General features: G+C 39.4%; 2 protein-coding genes across 3 annotated transcripts in view; one reads left to right on the forward strand and one right to left on the reverse strand.

The window, feature by feature from the left end:
* nol6 (nucleolar protein 6 (RNA-associated)) overlaps window positions 1–23538 on the forward strand; it is a 342540-nt gene that overhangs the window by 252977 nt on the left and 66025 nt on the right. The gene's annotated exons all lie outside the window — the stretch shown is intronic.
* The window catches only part of tpgs2 (tubulin polyglutamylase complex subunit 2), a 40384-nt gene continuing 25131 nt past the window's right edge, over window positions 8286–23538 (reverse strand). Inside the window, exons 5-7 of one of the 2 annotated variants that reach the window (XM_063042062.1) lie at window positions 16856–16969; window positions 12119–12282; window positions 8286–11617 (exon numbers count right to left, since the gene is read on the reverse strand). In XM_063042062.1, the coding sequence (XP_062898132.1) occupies window positions 11381–11617; window positions 12119–12282; window positions 16856–16969 (515 nt within the window). In that variant the 3' untranslated portion in view covers window positions 8286–11380. The remainder of the gene's footprint in view (window positions 11618–12118; window positions 12283–16855; window positions 16970–23538) is intronic. The other variant, XM_063042063.1, reaches the window with a different exon arrangement.

Raw genomic sequence — 23538 nt, forward strand, 5'->3', positions numbered from 1 at the left:
GTCAGTAAGACCGAAGAATTGATTGTGGACTTCAGAAAGGGTAAGATGAGGCAACAGACATCAGTCCTCATCAAGGGATCAGAAGTTGACGGGGTGAGCAATTTCAAGTACCTGGGTGTTAACATCCCGAAGGATCTATCCTGGCCCCGACTTACCGATGCAGTCACAAAGCAGGCATGGCAGTGGCGATGTCATTAGGAGTTTGAGGAGATTTGGTATATCACCAAAGACACTCGTAAGTTTCTCCAGATGTACTGTGGAAAGCATTGTAACTGGCTGCACGGTCTGGTATGGGGTGGGGGGGGGGGCACTGCACGGGATCAAAACAAACTGCAGAGAGTTGTAAACTCTGTCTTCTCCATCATGGCCACCAGCCTCCCCAGCATCCAGGACATCTTCAAGGAACAGTGCCTCAAAAAGGCAGCATCCATCATTAAGGACCTTCATCACCCAGGACATGCCCTCTTCTCATTGCTACCATCAGGGAGGAGGTACGGGAGTCTAAAGGCATGTACTCAGTGATTCAGGAACAGCTTCTTTCCCTTAGCCATCAGATTTCTGAATGAACATTGAACATACCTCACTATCCTTTTTCCCTTTTTGCACTACTTACTCAACTTTTTAAATATCCATGTGTTTAATGTAACTTACAGTTTTTATTATGTGTTACAATGCACTGCTGCCACATAACAATAAATTTCATAACATTTGCTGGTGATATTAAAATTGATTCTGATTCTGAAAAGGGAAGATAGTAAATGAAGTATGTCTATATTTTTGGCAGTGCCACATCTGCAATCGGTTAAGTGTCTTGCTTTTTGCTATGCACCTGAAGTTTAGTTCCAATTGAAGCTAATGCAACTAAAGTTTAGGTGGAGGTGCCACAACACTTGCCAGTACTGGATGATAAATGCATTTTGTATGCATACTGTTCCTTTGTTCTACTACTGCCCTCAAGTGTTCATTTTTGAATGTGCAATACTTTGAACTTGGACATTTAAAAATAGAATTGAAGGTGGGTAATTACTTGCTCCTCCAAGAACAGAACTATTCTAATGGCATAATAAAGAGATTCATAACTAATCTGTCAATTTTTCAGGCAATCAAAAAGGCCAGGAAAGCATCGAGAAGCTTCACAAACAATAAAATCATTGGTGTCAGCTTTAATTCTGTTAATTGAGGAATTAATGATGAACTCTATCTTCTGCTGTGAAGACTACTTCATCAACTTTTATATTCACATGAACAAGTAAGCAGGGCATTGAATTAAAATCTCAGTCACAAGTAGTGCTCCACAATGTAGTATTTCTTCAGTGCTTCAAACTTAATGCAGCATCAGCATCAGCATCAGAATCCAAAATGACAAAGCTGGAAATAGTGATTATTGTATTCTTTTATACAAGGTAATTGAAGTGTGGAAATGAATGAATAGTAACATTTTAAACAGCCAAGCTAAAAGTAAATATTAATTTGTTAAAACATTAATTAACTAAAAAAGTAAAGCTAAAAGTAAAGCCACTGGATCAAGATCTAGATCTTCCAGGTTCACGTGCTAGATGATATGCCATGAAGTTCAGGACATGGAATGCCAGAACTTTAAAATTTCTTAAAAGTGGCATCACAGGTATTTACACATTTTTATTTAGCAATACATCGCAGAGTAGGTCCTTCTGGCCCTTCAAGCTGAACCATCCCAGCAACCACCTGCAAACCCAACTAACCCCGACCTAATCATGGGAAATTTACAATGACCAATTAATCTATCCCATATGTCTTTGGACTGTGGGAGAAAACGGGAGCACCTGGGGAAAACCCATCCATTCCATGGGTTGGACGTACAGACTCCTTACAGAAGGCACCAGAATTGAACTCCGAACTCCGGAATTTACCAAGCGATAATAGCATTGTGCTAACCGCTACAATACCATGGTACAGTAAAGATATAGGTATAAGGTATAGGGTCGTAAAGAGAGCTTTGGGCACATTGCCCTTCATAATTCAAAATATTGAGTACAGGAGTTGAAGTTGTATTGTAAGGCTGAATTTGAAGTATTGTGTGCCATTCTGGTCACCTGCTTACGGGAAAGGTACCAACACAATTGAAAGAGTGGTTGTTAGTGGTTGGCATTCATCTGTCTTGAAGGACAATGGATGATGATGATCATCATCATCACAAGCCTGGACAGAAGGTATGGAGGTCCTGAGATGCCCAGCGGTCAAGATGCCCCTCTTGGCCTCACTAGTGGAAAAGGAAAGCCAATGAAGCAATATGTTTGGTACCAGCTTGGCTGCAAGGGCTTCCGGAAGGACGTTCAATGATGTCCAGCTGCCTTAGGGGCTCCACTCCGGATTTGCTGTCAGGGTTTACTCTCATTGCCTTAGTCTTTTTCAAGGCTGCCTCCAAGGCAGCAGGGCTATTTATCTGGGGATCTGGATCTGGTTCACAGGCCAGTGGGCTTGCATGCTACGTGTGCAGGAGCCAGGCCTCCTCTCTGAAAGAGTACAGGGAGAATTTACAAGTATGTTGTCAAGAATTGAGGATCTGAGTTATTGGGAAAGGTTGAATCGGTGAGGACTTCATTCCCTGGAGCACAGGAGAAGGAGGGGAGATTTGATAGAGGTATATAAAATTATGATATATAGATATGGTAAATGCAAGCAAGCTTTTCCCTTTGAATTTAGTGAGACTAGAACTAGAGGCCATATGTTAAGGGCAAAAGTTGAAATATTTAAGGAAGACCTAAGGAGTGCAAGTCTTCTTCATTCAGAGAGTGGTGTGCGTGTGAAACAATCTGCCGGTGGAAGTGGGTTAGATTTCAATGTTCAATGGATAAGTACTTGGAATTGAAGGATATGGGGGCAAAGGTCCAGGTATGGGTCAATGGGATTAGGCAGAATGCCAGTTTTGCATGGATCAGATGGGTTGAAGGGCTTGTTTCTGTGCAGTAATGGTCTATGAATCCACAACCTTCATAGACAGTGACTAAGTTGAGGGTTGCTTCACTGCCTTAGCTGGGAACTTAGTCATGATACAGATGTCAATATCAAAGCATTTGAAACATGACAAGTAAGTGGCCGGGATGGATACATCTTCTGGAAGAGGCACAACTTCTTCTTATGGTGAGCTTTGCCTACAAGAATGAGCTAGTCTGGTACATCTGCCGCTCCCCTTATGGGATAATTGAAAATCTCATGACCTTTCAGTTCAATTAACAGAGAACCAGCATTTTATGGTCATTCGCAAATGCACCCCGCCCCAAAGAACTTCTATTCCAATCCTGAAAGAAAACATTGGCAATGGTCTATAAAGAGACAAACTGATCCTCCTTAACAACTTCCATGCAAAGATTAGAAAAGACACAATCATCTTGCAAGAAGGGAGTGGAGAAAGCCAACTCCAACAGAGAGAGTCTTCATTCTGACAAAGTGGCACAAGCAAAGTACGCTTTGCAGCACCAATGAATGGGTTCAATTTCTGCCATTAATAAAGGATTTGTACCTTCTTCCCATGATTGTGTGGGTGTCCTCCTAGTGCTCTGGCTTCCTCCCATATTCCAAAGACGTACAGGTTGGCGATACTTGCAGGCTGTCCTCAGCACATCCTCAATCTGCGTTGGTCATTGACGCAAACAACACACGACATATCAAATTATGAAAGGGATAGATAAGATAGAGGCAGTAAAGTTGTTCCCACTGATAGGTGAGACTAGAACTAGGGGACATAGTTTCAAGGTTTGGGGGGAGTAGATTTAGGCTGGAGATGAGGAGGAACTGCTTTTCCCAGAGGGTGATGAATCTGTGGAATTCTCTGCCCAATGAAGCAGTGGAGGCTACCTCAGTAAATATATTTCGGACAAAGTTGGATTTTTGCATAGTAAGGGAAGTAAGGGTCATGGGGAAAAGGCAGGTAGGTGGAGATGTGCCCGTGGCCAGATCAACCATGATCTTATTGAATGGTGGAGCCACTGAATGGGGCAGGGTGCAGATGGCCTCCTCCTGCTCCTATTTCTTATGTTCTTATGTTATGTTCACTGTTTGTTTCAATGTACATGTGATAAATAAAGCTAATCTTTAAAATGCCTGGAGCATAGTGTGTTATAAACAACAATGTGCTGTCAGAGAGTCAAGCACAAGATATCATAGATTTTACTTGATCCAGGCACTGGCACTTGTGAAATTAAACTATCATCTCGGTGAAATTTTGGAAGGATCGCTCAAGCAATCCTTCATAATCATTGCAAGCTCTTCCACAATCTTTTCTTGTGAAAAGAAAGTCAATGTTGAAAGTCTGAGGAATCCTGCAAAGAAAGCTCACTTCCACATGAAGTAATCTCCTCTTGCTTGGATGAGTGCAGTGCCAGCAACTTGCATGAAGCTTGACAACATCCACGAAAAACAGCCCAATTTCTTTCAGTGACACTAACATTAATTTACAATGTCACTAACAGACAGTGGCTGGAGTGTCTACAAAATTTACTGCAGTTACATGCCAAGGCTACTCTGCCAACACCTCCCAAGCCCTTGCTCTCAACCAGCAAGGACAAGGGTACAGGTTCACGGAAGTTACACACCATACTGACTTTGAGATATATAGCTGCTCACTCCTTGTCATTGCTATGTCTAAATCCTAAAACTCCTTCTCTTTGACTATGTGGGAGAACCTTCTCAATAACTTTCTCAAGGGCAATTAGGAATAATACATGCTGTCTCTGCTGAAGATGCCCTGATTGCAAAACTGATTTAAAAGTATCTAATAAAAATGCAAATATGTGGTGTTCTTCACATTGCCAACTCCATCATATCTCAAGTGAAAAGTGCTTCAGGAACATAGCCTAGGTTCAACAAGCAACCCCTGACTTAAAAGACACTTAGCAGTGAAAGTAGCTCCAGAACTTCAACATCTAACTTATTATGAAGATGTATGCAGATTCTTCACTTGTGTAAAGGTCATTTATGACCCAAACATTCAAGGACTCACTCTCCCAAGCATCAATAATGAGAGAAACTTAAGGATAGAGATGCAATCAACTGCCAATAGAAAGAACACTTCAAAGAAATCCTCAGCTGTGACTGCCCATAACACAAGCACCATTGATTCCAATCCATGGCTAACTTTTCAGTCTAACCTCATCATCACTGAAGCTGAAGAGAAAATGTCACAATTCAACTGAAAAGCAAGTAAGCCTTGAGAACAGATGGTATCCCTGCTGAAGTTCTAAAAATTGCAAAGAGGAATTACATTCAAAACTTTATTTCTAGTACCTGAAAAGAGGAAGACTTGTAAATGGACCTCAGATCTGTTGTAAATGAGGCCACCCTCAAGAAAGCAGGCAAATCTCATTACGGCAATACACAATGTTCTCCCTGGTGTCGGCTACAGAGAAGGTCAAAGGCAGGGAAGAGCTACTCCCTGAATTGCTGAGATCCTCCAGCATTCTGTGTGTGTTTCCCTGAATTGTAGTGTGGTTTCCTTCAATCTAGAGGCAAAATGGACGTAATCCTCCCCATGAATTAACTCTATGAGAAATGCAGATAGTGGTATCAAACACTGTTCAGGGCCTCTTTTGACTGAAAGGTACAGTGGATCATCTAGATTAAGTTTGAATGCCCAGAAAAATACATCTCTATCTTACGCTTGCTAAGGATGGCACACAAACCCTGTTCATAAATCACAGGTCCACAGCAGACACATGCAGACCATGTATTTGCCAGATATTTTCCTCCGTCATCCTTACTGCAACACTGCACCTCAGCTCCAACAAATACCTCACTGGACTGGAGCTAATCTACAGAAATAATGTGAAACTCTTCCGCCTACATCATCTCCATTCTAGAACCAAAGATATTTCAGGTTTAGACATTGAGCTGCAATAGGCAGATGATGTCTGGGTATCTACACTGAACTCCAGATCTTTGTGGAATTATTTATTTGAAATGTTTGAGAGAACTGGCCTTGCACTTAACATAATCAAAACAGTCTTAAATCCCTCAGAACAATACTTCCCTTCAACCATTTGGTTTTTGAACTGATTTGCACCATAGTAATCACTAATTGTTTAGAAACACTATAATCATCTTGCACTACAATGGACTTTGTCTTTTGTTTTACTGTAAATGTGGTATTTCTTGTATAATCTGTTTCTCTTGTGAATGTTGTGCATTAGATGTCATGTGTCTATGATGCTGTCGCACAGAAGCTTTTCATTGTACTTGTCCATATATATACTAAAGTATTGACAATAGACCTGATTCTATTGACCCTGCTGTGCAGCAACAACTTCTGACAATAACGGTTCATGAGGGCTTGGTAAATATGGACACTTTAGCAAAGGCTCAGATTAATGATTCGGCCGGCTGGTGGCGTAGTGGCATCAGCGCTGGACTTCAGAGCCAAGGCTCCCGAGTTCGAATCCAGCCGGTTCCCTTGCACGCTTTCCATCTGTGCTGGGTTGAGCGTCGAGCTAGCAACTCGGTCTCGTAAAAACAAGAAAGCCTGCTAAAAAAAATGCCGTCATAACGGCATCCCGATGACTCCACTCTGAGTTAAGGGTGTTCTTCTTCTTCAGATTAATGATTAAATGCACCTTCACTTTCAATGTGCCAGCAAACTCTTTGGCTAAATGTGAGAAAAATATTGAAAGATCAAAGACATCAGATCATTCATGGATTCAGTGATCTACTGGGCTGCAGTGATCATCATTGTCCTATGTGTCTCTGAGTCATGAACTACCCATGGCAGATACCTCAAAACACTGGAGAGATACCACTTTTAATGTGGCTGCTAAGTCTTCCAAATCCACTGGGAGGACAACATCAGCATCTTCTACCTGGCAAATATGGATGCTCTAATAATGCAAAATCAGCATGGATGGCTGCACCACATCATGCTCACAAAACACCTTAAAATAACACAGTTTCAAGAGATTACCAGATAGGCTGATGATTTGATTCAAGGATTTCTCAAAGCTTCTGTGAGAAAGTGTAACATTCCCACCAAACATCATCAAAGCTCCTCACCACCCAGGCCATGCTCTTTTCTCACTGTTGCCATCAGGTAGAAGGTACAAGAGCCTCAGAATTCACACCACCAGGTTCAAGAACAATTACTACCCTCTCAACCATCAGGCTCTTGAACAGAAGGGGATGACTGCACTCATTCTATTTCTGGTGTTCCCACAACCGATGGTCAGGCTTTAAGGACTCTTTTTGTTGTTATTTCATACTTGTTATTTGTTGTATTTATTTATATTTGCATTTGCAGAGTTTGTTGTTCATTGATCCTGTTTAAGTTACTGTTCTATAGATTTGCTGAGTATGCCCAGCGTTGCATATGGTGACATGTACGTACTCTGATAATAAATTTTACTTTGACTTCGAATCTCTTGCTCATGATAGCTCAAAATGAAGCCGCAGCAGCAACACACACAAAATGCTGGAGGAACTTTCCAACATTCAGAATGGCCTGGAGAACCTCCAATTCATTTGTCAGGAAGATGTAGAAGCCCAGCATGAACAGTGGAAAAGGCATAGTGATTCACAAGCTATCCATTCACCCACCTCCTCAAACAGTTCATGCCCCAAATGTGGAAGTGTCTGTGTGTGTCACATTGCTCTCATGAACCACACTGGACGCTGCAGAACCAGATGCATGCACACAACTTGGGTATTAACCTACAAAGTACCCAGGACATCTTCAAGGAGTGGTGTCTCAGAAAGGCAGCATCCATTATTAAGGACTCCAGCACCCAGGGCATGTCCTTTTCTCACTGTTACCGTCAGGTAGGAGATACAGAAGCCTGAACACACACACTCAGCGATTCAGGAATAGCTTCTTCCCCTCTGCCATCTGATTCCTAAATGGACATTGAACTCATGAACACTACCTCACTTTTTTGATTATATTATTTGTTTTTGCACAATTTTTAATTTATTCAATATACTTATGGTGTAATTGATTGATATATTTATTTTTACTTTTTTTCTTCTATATTATGTATTGCATTGAACAGCTGCTGCTAAGTTAACAAATTTCACGACACATACCAGTGATGATAAACCACATTCTGATATCTCGCTACCCCTTAGGAGTGTAAAATAAAAATAGATGTCAATATTAGACTTAATCTTACTTTTAAGTCACAAAACTTTTTTTTGTGTTGGTTGGCACACCTGTATCATCATACTGTGTTGAATACATCAAAAAATTCATTTAAAAATAAGATCACAAATAATGGACTATATTTTGAAGTGTAATTTAATTTTATTTATACACCAATCTGCATAGTTGTGCACATTGTGCCTGCATAGATAGAAATTATCATGAAAACAAATATTAACATAATGCTAAATTCTCTCCCTCTTCTACCCACACTATTAACAATATTAATTTAACTCCTACGTGTTTTTGGCAGAAACATTTTCTTATCAGGAATTCATAACAAAATATCACAAGTTTATGTAAGCAATCTGCTATTGGCAATGAACACTTGTCAAAACAAACGGCTTCTCGTGATTTTAACCATGGAATTTTCTTATGAGTAGTGTAAGCACAAACTGTAGGGGATAACCACAAGGCTTGACAATTGATACATAACATTAAAATAACTTCCACCTTTCATTGGCCCCAATCTGACACAAGAATTTTTCCTGACCTTTGATAACTAGTTAGTTATACATGCAAAAAAAAGTTGTAAATTTCATCGGTGTTGTCTTATTCTTTTAAGAATGCCTATTCCATAAATTTTATGCATTATGTAATGAACTTCTCAATCTTTGCTGAGCACAAAATACCCACTAAGAAGTGACATTCATATTTTATTCAAGAAAATAAGAATGATGAAAAAAGCTGCCTTTATTTTTTGGGTGAAAGTTTTCCTTATGTCTCAAACTGTATACAACCATCTCAATTTTCCCCATATGGGTGTATAGTTTTGGCCAAGTTTCTTCAATTATGTTGTTTTATGCTTTCTGAAGGCAAAAAATAATCAATATGACTATTTTGCAAGGGAAGGAAATATTTTGTATTTCTTACACTGATTTACTGTAATGACATACATGATTTCTTGTGTTGATAACTTCACTTTACTTCTACAGTGTGTAATGATACTAGCACTCAAAGAATTAAGGCAGCCAAAAAGCTATGTAATCTAACAATAGTATAACATACTGCAGTTTGGTAGTTAATTAAAACACCAAGCCATGCAATATTATAGTGCAGAAAATGACCATCTAAAATGACTGGCTATGAGCCAATTATATTTGTATCCTTTATAAATAGTTTGTTTAATTGTTAACACCTATTAAGTGGAGCTTAACACAAGAGTCCTCACTGACTTAACATGCAACTGATAGAAAACAATATTTTCAGTAAAGTGATTGATTTGAACCCCTTCCAAGAAAGTTAATTAGTAGAGACATCTCAGTAGAGTGTTTGTTGATGGAATAAGATTGAAGCGAATTTACAGTGCAATTTAGAAAAAACAGTGCAAATAGCATACCATCTTTTTGGCACTTTACTAAGCAAGTGGAAGTTCAATTAGGATATGGGAAAACATTTACATTATGCTGAGGACTGGTAATCTCTAACAAGAAATCTCTATAAAGCAATTGAATCTAAATAATAATATTTTGCATTCATGGCAGGTAGAAAACATACAAATTAAAACAATATTAATATATTCTGAGACAGTCTCTCCTTATATTCTTGGAGACTAATAAAGAGTCTTAGCCCGAAACACTGACTGTTTATTTATTACCATAGATGCTGCCTACCTGTTGAGTTCATCCAGCATTTTGTAACAGTTACTATCAGAGACTTTTGTTTTGGCCAGGTAGCTATTGATAGTATTCTGTCATGACTGAAGATATGGTATATCAAAACTAAACTTTGAATGTTACCAAAAGCACACAGCAGTCTACTAACATGAATCTAGCAGTAAGTTGAGCAAAAAAGATGTCTGATTAACAGTATCCTCAAGAGTTGGAGTAAATAGAAGAGTCACTTTGGCATCAATTTTCCAGCATCGTGTGATGAGCACAAATAATAACCTGAATCTTCAATTATCATTTATAAGGAAATAGAAAACAGTTTGTGAACTGCAGCATTCAATATCCTCAAATAGCTAAATAAGTAATGGAGGGCCCATGAATTAATTGATTTTAATTAGATCAATGTAAGAGAAGTATGAAGCATGTCAGGAACTTATTGAGGTTTGGCCTTATGTAAACCAAAAGAGATAATTAAAAATAGGCTGATTAAATCTGAAATTTCATGGAAATACAAATAGAAAGAGGAGAAACCTGTTCGACCCTTCTGCTATTCAATATGATTACCTCAGCGCCACATTCCCATGCTATCCCCATCCAATTTTATTCCCTTAATATTTGAAATTCTGATTCAGATATCAAGAACCACTTCAGATAACTGAAGTACTGTACATCAGTAATTAAAATTTGACTAGATTATTTTAAAGCATAGTAAAGGCAACAAAATACTACCAAGAAGCACAGAACTGAAAACAAAAATGTTCCTGTTGAAAAAGCTTCTTTTAGTTTTCAGGCATTCAATTAAGTGAGTTAATGAAGGGAGCGAAGAAAGATTCTATTCTTCAATTGCTTAACAATTTTTCCAATAATTATTTAGAAAAATGAATGTTACAGCTAAGATGTTGTACAAGTAAACTACTGCTCATTGTTCTTATAAATATCCATTTTGTTTAGATGAAATACATATTTTAACTGAAAGATTAACCTTCAGCTGCTTTAAGGCTGTGTTGTCACATAAAATGATTTGTCTGTGGGCACATCCGTGAAACCTACGTTATTTCTATCATCAAAAAGGAAATGACCAGAACTATAACAAAGGGGCAAACTTCAATAAATAATCTCCATATGAAAATTATTTTTGGTTGTTAATTGCACACATTCTGGGATGACATCAATAATTTTATACTGGATTATTTATTGTATTAATAAAATGTAGTGTAGCTTCAGAACCAACTGAAATCTGATGGGGAATAAGAAAAACATAACACTACAGATTGCACTTACTTAACATCATTTACATTTCAAACTCAGGTGTAAAATATGAATAAACTTAAAGCAATTGGAGCCTGGTAATTATTTACATAAATACTGTTCCTTCATCATTATATCTTTGGTGATGTTGTAAATCATGCATTTGTATCGTGATGTACATGATAACAACACTAAAACACCACCTTTTCTGTACTTGTAGGAAGTCCGATTAATACAATATTCTTTATCTTCACCTATTTGATTTTTCCTTTTTGTTAATGACAACAGCGTAAGCAGAACAGCTCAGGTGACAAAACAGAACAAAATGTCTGCATCCAAATTGCTCCAGAGGACAGGATAAAAATTAAGGAGTCATTTTTTTTGTAGTACTTCCCACTTGAGGTACATTCTTGTTTGTGACCAAACTGGTTTGACTCTTCTGAGGTCCAGCTAGCTGTACACCAGATTTTTTCTTTGTAGGCTGAAGTTTACTTTTGTTCTTAAAGACTTGGTTAGGATCCAGCTTATTAATAAAAGTGACATCATCATCTGCTACATTATTGGTATTGTAGACAATAGGTTTGTACATATTGAACCATTGCTGAAAATAAAGTAAATATATGTTGTGAAATATCCAATTTGCCACAAAATATTGTGGAACAAACAAATAAATATTGAAGAAAAAGCTGAAATAAGACATTGGTAAGATGCCAAAGCCCGTGTTCTATTCATTAACAGCCGTGATTTCTTAAGGTATGTCACAATATTTTCATGCTGACAAAAATGGATGATTGATTTCACAATTCTTGACAAGATGTTCTGGGTATGCACCAGAATTCTGATTCCATGCAAGTCAGAGACTAAAAAAATTCCAATTAACTTAGGGAAGTATTTTCAAATTACTTAATTTAGGTCGTTAGAACCACAAACAGTTAAAGAACCTCTTCAAAGCAGTGAGATTTAAAATTTATGAAAACTGTTCAATAAAATATCATATCTGCACATTATGGACTATAGCTTTTTGGACTAGCATTATTTGTTCACTTGAAAATGAACTCTACTGTTTTTTTTTAACTGAATATTAAAAAACAGTACTTCCTACCTTGGCCTGAGGAGTAACACCATATTTTGTAAATGCATACTGCCATTGGGGTAGTCCCAAGTAAATGAGCATAAGTCGATAGTAGGCTGTGAATGTATCAGTTAGAAAATGCCAATAAAGTGCTCTATCCAAGAACCAGATTTCAGCACTAGAAGATACAACTCCTGCAGAAAAAAGGATTATTGATAAATGATCAGGACATCTGATTTTTTTTCTTTGTAAAAGCTTTCAGTTTCTGAATCTGATACCCAAACTATTGATAGTACCAACCCTTAAATATTTACACTTCAATAAATCATTTGCTATTCTCTTGTTAATATGACCATAAGATGTAGGAGCAGAATTGGGTGATTTGGCCCATCAAGTCTGCTCTGCCATTTCATCATGGCTGATCCATTTCCCTTTTAGCCCCAGTGTCCTGCTTTCTGCCTGCATCCCTTCATGTTGTGACTAATCAAGAATCTATCAACCTCTGCCTTAAATATACCCAATGATTTGGCCTCCACTGCTACCCGCAGCAATGAATTCCACAGATACACCACCCTCTGGCTAAAGGAATTCCTCCTCATCACCCTTCTAAATGGACGTCCCTCTATTCTGAGGCTGTGGCCTCTCATCTTAGACTCCCCCACCACAGGAAGCAACCTCTCCACATCCACTCTATTGAGGCCTTTCAACATTTGATAGGTTTTAATGAGATCCCCCTTCATTTTTCTGAATTCCAGTGAGTACAGGTCCAGAGCCATCAAATGCTCCTTTCAATCCTGGAATCATTTTTGTGAATCTCCTTTTAACCCTCTCCAATGTCATCATTTCCTTTTTTTCTTTTTTAAAAGAAAGGGGCCCAAAACTGCTCATAATACTCCAAGTAAGGCCACACCAATGCCTGATAAAACTTTTAACATTACATCCTTGTTTTTATATTGTAATCCTCTTGAAATGAATGCTAATGTTGCATTTGCCTTCCTCAATCACCCAAGTCAAATGGACAAGGAATATGGAGCAAAGTTTTTTGAAACTATGTTTCAGAAATGCACAACATCAATGAATAAATTTAAACAATTGCGATATTATAAAATACATTCAGAGTACAAAACTGGAACTATGAGCAATTCTGAAGTAAATAAACTCTAGAAAAAAAAACATTTTGTTTTCTCTATATTAGAAGTACATTAAGCAAGTGAGAACAGTAGCTGAAGATTGCAGTTCCATCCTTTGGAGTTTACTTGATTATTCAGTGATATGGCTGACCCTTAACTTCAAGTCAACTCTCCTACTCAACCCCAATGTCAAAATTCTAAAACTTCTGATCCAGTCCTATGCAGCGAGTTACCCGAACCGACCACTTCTACTGCGATATTGACCGTTTTCTTCTCTCCATTAGAGTAAGATTTTTGGCCTGGCAAATGGCCTGCATTTCTAGGGCTAGAGGGCACAGCCTCAGGATAGAAAGATGTCTATTTAGAATGGAGATGAGGAGGAATTTCTTTAGCCTGAAGATGGAATTCATTGCTACAGATGGCTGTGGAAGCTAAGTCATTGGGTATACTTAAAGCGGAGGTTGATAGGTTCTTGATTAGTCAGGGCGTCAAAGGTTATGGGGAGAAAGCAGGAGAATAGGATTGAGCAAGGGTAATGAATCAACCAAGATGGAATGGCGGAGCAGACCTGATGGGCCGAATGGCCTACTTCTGCTCCTATGTCTTATGCATTTCATACGTTTTCACATTCTTTGTCGAGCTGTTGAGTTGCTCAGTTCCTCCAGCATTTTGTGTGCATCTGCAGAATTCCTTATGCTCATCATTCTTTTGTCTGTACTGTCACTGTCAATCTACCTTTATCTCAGAACAATTGTTTCATTTTCTTTCTTCGAACTGCCCCCATTAAAGCTAACAAGTAGGTAACCTCCACAGTAACACCAGTTTCAACCTGACTGTAAATTTCTCCTATACCCAATACATGACCAACATTTTTTGTAACTTAAAATCAACTTGGATTCTCTCATTCTCAGGTGCAATGAAGGGTCGTTAACCGTAAACAGTAATTCCGTTTCTCATTCCACAAATGTTGCCTGACCTGCTGAATGCCTCCAGCATTTCCTATTTTTATCTTGGATAAGAAATAAATTAGGTTGCAACTAGTGAACTGTGCAATTCCAGTAACCAACGAAGAGGTGACAGCTCTGCAGAAAATGCACAGATTTCCAAGGATGTTGCTAGGGCGGAGATGGACAGGCTTAGACACAAGGAAAGATCGGCCAGTCTACCAGGACTTTCTTCGCAGCAATAGGAAACTGAGTGGAAATTTAATTAAGATAAATTCAAGCTTGTATGATTCTGAGAAACCTGAATGGAGTGGAGGAGTAAATAACATGGAGACAGAAGGGATGGTGGCACACTCAGACACAGTGGCCACTCCAGTGTAATTGTTCAAAATCTATGTCTTTTTTTAAAAAAATGATCGCAAGACTGCTGGATACCAAGAACTATCCAATCAGTGAGTTGTTCGATAGTGACGAAGCTGGACTTGCTGCACACTGTTGTGCTGAGGTGGTATGCAGTGCGAGTGATTGTCCTGGACAGTTTTTTTTTGTGATTGCAAGATCCTGTTGGACATTGGTAATGCACTATATTGCAAGTCCAATTCACTGGTTCTTTCGTGAAACTGATGGCGAGGGAGCTGCATTGCACTGGTTATGGCAAGGACTAGGCCCTCAGACCATGGTGTAAGTGTGCTGGAATCTGGACTGGGGTGGGGGCTGCCCCTCCTGTCAGTGCTGCCCTCCAGTGTTCATTCGATGGAAGAACAAGCTGGACCAGGGCAATTTACCATCAATCTATAGGTCATACCATTCAGAACATTGGGCTATAGTTTTTTTCTTTGTGACTATACATTGCCCTGCTATCATAACCATATGTGCTAATTGAACTATGTTCTATGTGCACTGTGTCTGTGCTGTTGGTAATGTGTTTTGCAATTTGGCCCTGGAGGAATGCTGTTTCGTTTGGCTATGTTTGTGCATGGTTGAATGGTAATTAAACTTGAACTTAAGATATGTGTTTAAGGTGACACAAGAGAGACTTTAAATGTTGAAAATCTGGAGCAACAGACACAAAACATTGGAGGAACCCAACCCTTCATTGTGACACGACGTAGCCAAATACGCTGATAAAGAGATTCTGCCTGAAAATGTCAACTGTTCATTTCCCTCCTTAAATACTCTCTGAACTGCTGAGTTCTTCCAGCATTTTGTGTGTTGCTATGTATTTAAGGTAAATGGCAGAAGAACTAGAAGGGAATTATGATTTTCTTTCTCCAGTGTACCCAAGGAATGCATATAGTTTGGGCACTCAAACTATAGAAAACAGCTTTTATGTTAGTCAGCAAGCACCAAGACATACCTGGTCATGCAAGGGTTTAACAGATTACTTGAAACATGACACTCTAGCTATGCAATACTGCACTGCACTACAATGATTTTATGCTGTAGGCTCTGGAGGAGGACTATACCTTCTCACCAAACTGTAGCAATTTCTATCACGAAACTACATCTATCAGCAGATAATCAGCAAGGACAAAAGTTTTGACGTATCATATGTATATAGATTTTAATAAGGTGTTTGATAAGGTTCCCCAAGATTGGTTCATTCAGAAGCTCAAGAGGGATGGGATCCAGGGAAACTTGGCAGTGTGGTTACAGAATTGGCTTGCCCACAGAAGGCAGCAGGTGATAATAGATGGAGTGTATACGGCCTGGAGGTCGGTGACCAATGGTGTTCCACAGGGATCTGCTGTTGGTGATTTTTATAAATGACCTGGATGAGGACGTGGTAGAGTGGGTTAGTAAGTTTGCAGATGCCATGAAGCTTGGTGGAGTTGTGGACAGGTTGCAACAGCACCTTGACAGGGTGCAGAGCTAGACCGAGAAGTGGCAGATGGAGTTCAACCTAGAAAAGTGTTAAGTGATGTGGAAGGTCAAATTTGAAGGAAGAATACGGGGATAATGGCAGGATTCTTGGCAGTGTTGAGCAACAGAGGGGTTTTGGGATTCTATTCTCATCCATAGATCACTCAGTTGTCATGCAAGTTGATAGTGTGGTTAAGAAGGTGTATGGTGTGTTGGCCTTCCTTAGTTGTTAAATGGAGTCACGAAGTAATGTTGCAGCTCAGTAAAACCTTAGGTACACCACTCTTGGAATATTGTGTTCAGTTCTGGTTCCCCCATTATATACAGGTTGTGGAAGCTTTAGAAAGGGTGTGGAGGAAATTTACCAGAATATCTCCTGGACTAGAGGATATGTCTTATGAAAATGGCTTGAGCAAGTTGGGCTTTTCTCTTTGGAGCAAAGGTGGAATGCGCTGCCGGGGTGGTGGTAGAGGCAGATACATTAGGGGCATTTAAGAAACACATAGATAGGCACATGGATGACAGAAAAATGGAGGGCTATGTAGGAAGGAAGGGTTAGATTGATTTTAGAGTAGGTGAAAAGGTCTTCATGGGCCGAAGAATCTGCCGTGTGCTAGAATGTTCTATGTTAAGGTATTGTAACTTGTTGACATAAAAGAAGAAAGAAAGGAGAAGCTGGACAGAAATTTATATGTTTAGAATTATTGAATTAGAATTATAAAGGGATGATTTAAGGATCCCTACCTTCCCTTTTACCTTTACTTGCTTCTACAATGAAGCAAACAGATATAACCACAGATAATGATAACATTTTAATTATGATAAAATACCTGATTGGATGTTTTTGTAAACCAAGCAGACTTTCCCGTTTCCATTACAAGAGTCTAACTCAAAAATTCGACACTGTGAATTAAAATGAGGTTTCTTGAAAGGTTCTTCTTTATCTTATTTAAAAAAAAATAAAGTGACCAGTTAGTAAATTTGATTAAACAGCGCATTTTGTATCTTACACAATCTGCAATTCTGAAAGACAGATGTCCATCTATTGCAAATGAAGCAGAACTGGGGAGCCACAGTAGCACAGTGTTTAGCACGACACTGTTACAGTTTGGGGCATTCTGGAGTTCAGAGGTCAATTCTGGCACTGACTGCAAGGAATTTGTAAGTTCTCCCCGTGATCATGTGTTTCCTCAGGCTGCTTTGGTTTCCTCTCACATTCCAAAGATGTACCGGTTAGGTAGGTTGATAGGTCATTATAAATATCCTGTGATTAGGCCAACATCAAATAGGTGGGGTGCTGGGTGGTGCGGCTTGTTGGGCCAGAGGGGCCTGTTCCACGCCGTGTTTCTAAATAAAATAAAAATTTGGAGACACGCTTGTCTATATGAAAAGTTATACCAAATGCAAGATGCATGATAGGACCATTAGTGACCAGAATAGCTGAATCCCATGATATGCAGTTGCCAAACTGGCTTCTTGCAGTTGGCAAGAGAATAAATTTGAGGGAAAGATGATCTATAATATATGGGGTGACCAGAACTACATTAGCCATGGCACCAATTATAATAGCAACTAGATTATGGTAGAACTGTATAAAACACGGAATCAAAGGTTATGGAGATAAGGCAGGAACTGGATACTGATAGTGGATGATCAGCCATGATCACAGTGAATGGCAGTGCTGGCTTGAAGGGCCGAATGGCCTCCTCCTGCACCTATTGTCTATCGCACAAACAAGAGAAAATCTGCAGATGCTGGAAATCTGAGCAACACACAAAAAATGCTGGAGGAACTCAGCAGGCCAGGCAGTAGGACACAACACAAGCCAGCCACAGTTGACATAAGCCCACAACACATGGGAGCTGAATTTGGCCATTCAACCCATCAAGTCTGCTCCACCATTTCGTCATGATAGATCCCAGATCCCATTCAACCCCATACACCTGCCCTCTCACCATATCCCTTGATGTCCCAACCAATCAGGAAAACTATCAATCTGAATATACCCATGGACTTGGCTTCCACCGCAGCCTGTTGCAGAGCATTCCACATATTCACCACTCTTAAGATTTAAAAAAAAATTCCTCCTTACTTCTCTAAAAGGTCGCCTCTCAATTTTGAGGCTGTGCCCTCAAGTTCTGGATACCCCCACCAGAGGAAACATCCTCTCCACATCTACGTTATCTAGTCTTTTCGACATTTGGTAGGTTTCAATGAGATCCCCATACAACTCTTCTAAATTTCCATGAGTATAGGCCCAAAGCTGCCAAACGCTCCTCAGATGTTAACTGCTTCATTCCCGCAATCATCCTCATGAATACATTTCCCAACTCTGTATTCCATCTGCCACTTTTTTGCCTGTTCTTCCAATTTGTCCAAGTCCTGCTGCAATTGCATTGCTTCTTCAACAATACCTACCCACCACCTATCTTCATATTATCCAGAAAGCCATCAATTCCATCATCCAAATCATTAACAATGTGAAAAGTAGTGGTCCCAACACTGACCCCAGAGGAACACCAGTCAATGGCAGCCAACCAGAAAAGGCCTCCTTTATTCCCACTTGCTGCCTCCTGCCTGTCAGCCATTCCCCTATCCATGCCAGTATATTTCCTGTAATACCATAGGATTTTATCTTGTTAAGCAGCCTCATGTGAGGGACCTTATCAAATGCCTTCTGAAAATCCAAGTAAATTACATCCACTGTCTATTCTTTGTCCACCCTGCTTTGTTATTTCTTTGAAGAGTTCTAACAGATTTGTCAAGCAAGATTTCACTTTACAGAAACCACGCTGACTTTGACTTATTTTATCATTAGCCTCCAAGTACCCCAAAACCTCATCCTTAATAATAGACTCCAACATTTTCCTAACCTCTGAGATGAGGCTAACTGGCCTATAATTTCCATTCTTCTGCCTTCCTCCTTTCTTAAAGAGTGGAGTGACATTTGTAATCTTCCCCTCCGGGGCCACGCCAGAATCAAGTGATTCTTGAAAGATCATGACCAATGCATCCATTATGGTAGTTGGGATTTTATTTTTTTTTTAAGAAGGGATACAGTGCAGTAACAAGCCCTTCTGATCTAACAAGCCCTTGCTGTCAATTACAGCCATATGACCAAATGACTTACTAACTAAATAACTGGAGCACCCAGAGGAAACCCATGCAGTTACGGGAGAACATACGAAGTCCATACAGACAGTGGCAGAATTGAACCTGGGTCACTGATGCTTAGTAGCATTACAAAAGTCACTATGCTACAGTGCCACCCCAGATCCAGAACATTCTGCCCAGAGAGACTGTCAAAAGACTTAAGATACTTTTAGATGAGCACCTATAATATAAATCTATGGAACATGTGCTAGAAAACATGAATAATATAGAATCATAGTTTAACAGCTGGCAGAGACATGGTGGGATTAAGGACCTCTTTTCTGAGGTTTATGAAACTGATTATAAAAGCTAATTAATGCAAAGTAAACTTATTATCGAAGTACATATATGTTATCGTATACAGCCTTTAGATTCATTTTCTTGTGGGTACACTCAATAAATTCAAAATAGAATAATAACCATAGCAGAATCAATGAAAGACCGCACTAAGTTGTTCAATCAGTGTGCAAAAGATAATTAACAGTGCAAATACAAAAAGAAAGAAGTAATAATATAAATAAATAAGCAATGAACATCGAGAACATGAGATCAAGAGTAGTTGAAAGTGAGTCCATAGATTGTGGGGAAGAATATTTCAAAGTATTCAGTGATGGAAACTGAGTGAAGTTATCCCCTTTGGTTCAAGAGCCTGATGGTTGAGGGGTAATAACAGTTCCTGAACCTGGTGGTACGGGTGTATAAATACTTAAATAAGTAGTGCAAAAATAGGAATTTAAAAAAAAGTAGTGAGGTAGTACCCATGGGTTCAATGTCTATTCGGAAATTGGACAGCAGATGGGAAGAAGCTGCCCCTGAATCATTGAGTGTGTGCCTTCACCTCCTTCCTGATAGCAGCAATGAGAACAAGGCATGACCTGGGTGATGGGGATCCTTAATGATGAATGCTGCCTGTTTGAGGCATCACTGTTTGAAGATGGCCAGGATACTACGGAGGATCATGCCCATGATGGAGCTAACTAAATTTACAACTCTCTGCAGCATACTTTGAATGCTCTCCGCGGTACATGTGTAGAAATTTTAGAGCGTTTTGGAGACATAGCAAATCTCCTCAAACTCTTAATGAAATATAGCTGCTGTCATGCCTTCTTTGTAGCTATGTCGATATGTTGGGCCCGAGTTAGATCCTCAGAGAAAGACACCCAGGATCTTGAAATTGCTCACTCCTTCCACTTCTGATCCCTCTATGAAAACTGGCGTGTGTTCCTTCATCTTAACCTTTCTGAAGTCCAATCAGTTCTTTGGTCTGATGTTGAGTACCAGGTTGTTACTGTGACACCACTGAACAAGCTGATATATCTTGCTCCTGTACACCCTCTCGTCACCAGCTGAAATTCTGCCAACAATGGTTGTACCAATAGCAAACATATAGATGGCATTTGAGCTGTGCCTAGCCACACAGTCATGGGTGTAGAGAGCAGAGCAGTAGACTAAGCACACATCCCTGAGAAAGCCACTGTTGATGGTCACCAAGGTGGAGATGTTATTTCTGAGCCACACAGATTGTGGTCCTCCAATTAGGAAGTCGAGGATTCAGTTGCAGAGGGAGATACAAAGCTGCAGGTTCTGGAGCTTTTCAATCAGAACTGTAGGAATGATTGTGTTAAAAGCTGAACTTTAGTCAATAAACAGCATCCTGACATACGTATTTCTATTGTCCAGGTGATCAAAGGGCATGTGAAGAGCCAATGAGATCGTGTCTGCTGTAGACCTATTGTGCCAATAGACAAATAGCAGTGGGAAGAGAACGTGTCCTGGGTGGTAGGGGTCTCTGATGATGGATGTTGATTTAATAAGGAAGTCAAGAGCAACATCAGGAAGATGAGATGCTTAAATGAGTGGAGCTATCACTTTGTATGAATGAAAAGGATGTTTTGAATAGTGGAGGGGGGGGGAGTCTAGGACCATAGGGCGTCATATCAGAATACAAGGATGCCACCTTAGAACAGAGGAGGAGGAAATTCTTTAGCTAAAGGATGGTGAATCCGTGAAATTCATTGCCACAGACGGCTGTGGAGGCCAAGTCATTGGGTGCATTTAAAGCAGAGGTTGATAGGATCTTGATTAGTATGGGCGTCATAGTCTACGGGGAGAAGGGTTATAGATTGGAGTTGAGACGGAAACTAAAATCAGCCATGATTGAACGGCGAAGTAGACTCGACAGTCCGAATGGCCTAATTCTGCTCATATGTCTTATGTTCTTATCATACAGCAGCATGGGCAAACTAAGTGCTTTAGCAAGAGATAATGTAATGGATATGACAACATGATACTGATTATGATGTTGGATTAGTAATGCAAATGTCTATTTAAGACTCAAAACATGCTCTTTTGCAGTACAGGATATTAATTCAGATGATTTGTTAAATACATTTATTACAGTATAATCATATAGTAATAGATAACTCATTAAATTCTGGGAAAAATTCTAAGCGAATGATTGATTTACTAATGCCATTTGACAAAGACTTTCTGATATCCTTGATTTGTATCGCTTATACATTCTATACCCATACAATTTGGTCAAAGCTTAATTATATATAACATATAACCAAATAACAATTACAGCACGAAAACAGGCCATCTCAGCCCTTCTAGTCTGTGCTGAACTCTTACTCTCACCTAGTCCCACCGACTTGCACTCAGCCCATAACCCTCCATTCCTTTCCTGTCCATATAGCTATCCAATTTAACTTTAAATGACAACATCGAACCTGCCTCAACCACTTCTGCTGGAAGCTCGTTCCACACAGCTACCATTCTCTGAGTAAAGAAGCTCCCCCTCATGTTACCCCTAAACTTTTGCCCTTTAACTCTCAACTCATGTCCTCTTGTTTGAATCTCCGCCACTCTCAATGGAAAACGCCCATGTCAACGCTATCCATCCCCCTCATAATTTTAAATACCTCTATCAAGTCCCCCCTCAACCTTCTACGCTCCAAAGAATAAAGACCCAACTTGTTCAACCTTTCTCCGTCACTTAGGAGATGAAACCCAGGTAACATTCTAGTAAATCTTCTCTGTAGTCTCTCAATTTTGTTGACATCTTTCCTATAATTCGGAGACCAGAGTTATTCTGGTATTTTCTTGCTAGTCACTTTACCCAATGAGTTTCAACCACTGTTGTTTATCTAGGTTTGCATCTTCCAGCTGACCAAATATTTTTGTGTTACACAGGTAGACCATCCATGGAATCAAAAAAAAATGACAGGAAATCGCTTCCCAGTTCTCAGTCTAGGAAACATACAACAGATGAAACCCGGTGTAGCACTACAATCTCTCACAAAATAAATGGCAAGCTTTTAAAAGATAATTTGGTATGCAATTTGAAAGTGACATTGCATTTCTTTCTATCATGGGAAAAGCTGCCCCCACCATTGAACACCTCTACAAAGAGCACTGTCGCAGGAAAGCAGCATCCATCATCAAGAACCCTCACCATCCACAACATGCTCTCTTCTTGCTGCCGCCATTAGGAAGGAGGTACAGGAGCCTAGGTTCAGGAATAGTTAGTTCCCCTCAACCATCAGGCTCTTGAACTGAAGCGCTAAGTAAATTTATTAGCCAAGTACATAAATGTCAACAACCCGTGCAAATACAAAAAGAAATAATAATAATAAATAAACAATAAGTATCAAGAACATGAGTTGTAGAGTCCTTAAAAGTGAATCCATAGGTTGTGGGATCAGTTCATTGCTGGGGTGAGTAAAATTATATCCTTTGGTTCAAGAGCCTGATGGTTAATAACTGTTCCTGAACCTGGTGGTGTGGGACTTGAGGCTCCTGTAGCTCCTGTACCTTCTTCCTGATGACAGCAGTGGAGTTATCCCAAAGGGAATAACTTAATTCAACTACACTCACCCCAACACTGAACTGATTCCACAACCTATTGACTCATTTTCAAGGACTCTACAACTCATGTTCTCGATATCTATTGCTTATTTATTACTATACTTATTTTGTTTTCTTTTCTCTTTTTTGTATTTGCACAGTTTGTTGTCTTTTGCACACTGGTTGTTTGTCCGTCTTTGTTGAGTGCAGTTTTTCCATTGATTCTATTGTCTTTCTTCATATTTACCCACAAGAAAATGAATTTCAGGGTTGTACACATCTGTGTGCTTTGATAATAAATTTGCTTTAAACTTTTGAACTCTGTGTTTTCTTTTGGTGTATAACATGCTAAAAAGATTCTTTATTTAAAAAATGTTTTCTAAAATAAAGATACAAGTGTGTCTACATGCTTGAGAATATTAACAGTGAAAATTAATCACCCTGGGTGTGGGGCTTCAATAGAAACAATTTGCCATTCCATGAGTGCAGCAAGTTACCTGTGCTGGGACAG

Source organism: Mobula hypostoma, chromosome 3 (assembly GCF_963921235.1).
Source record: "Mobula hypostoma chromosome 3, sMobHyp1.1, whole genome shotgun sequence".
NCBI lineage: Eukaryota > Metazoa > Chordata > Chondrichthyes > Myliobatiformes > Myliobatidae > Mobula > Mobula hypostoma.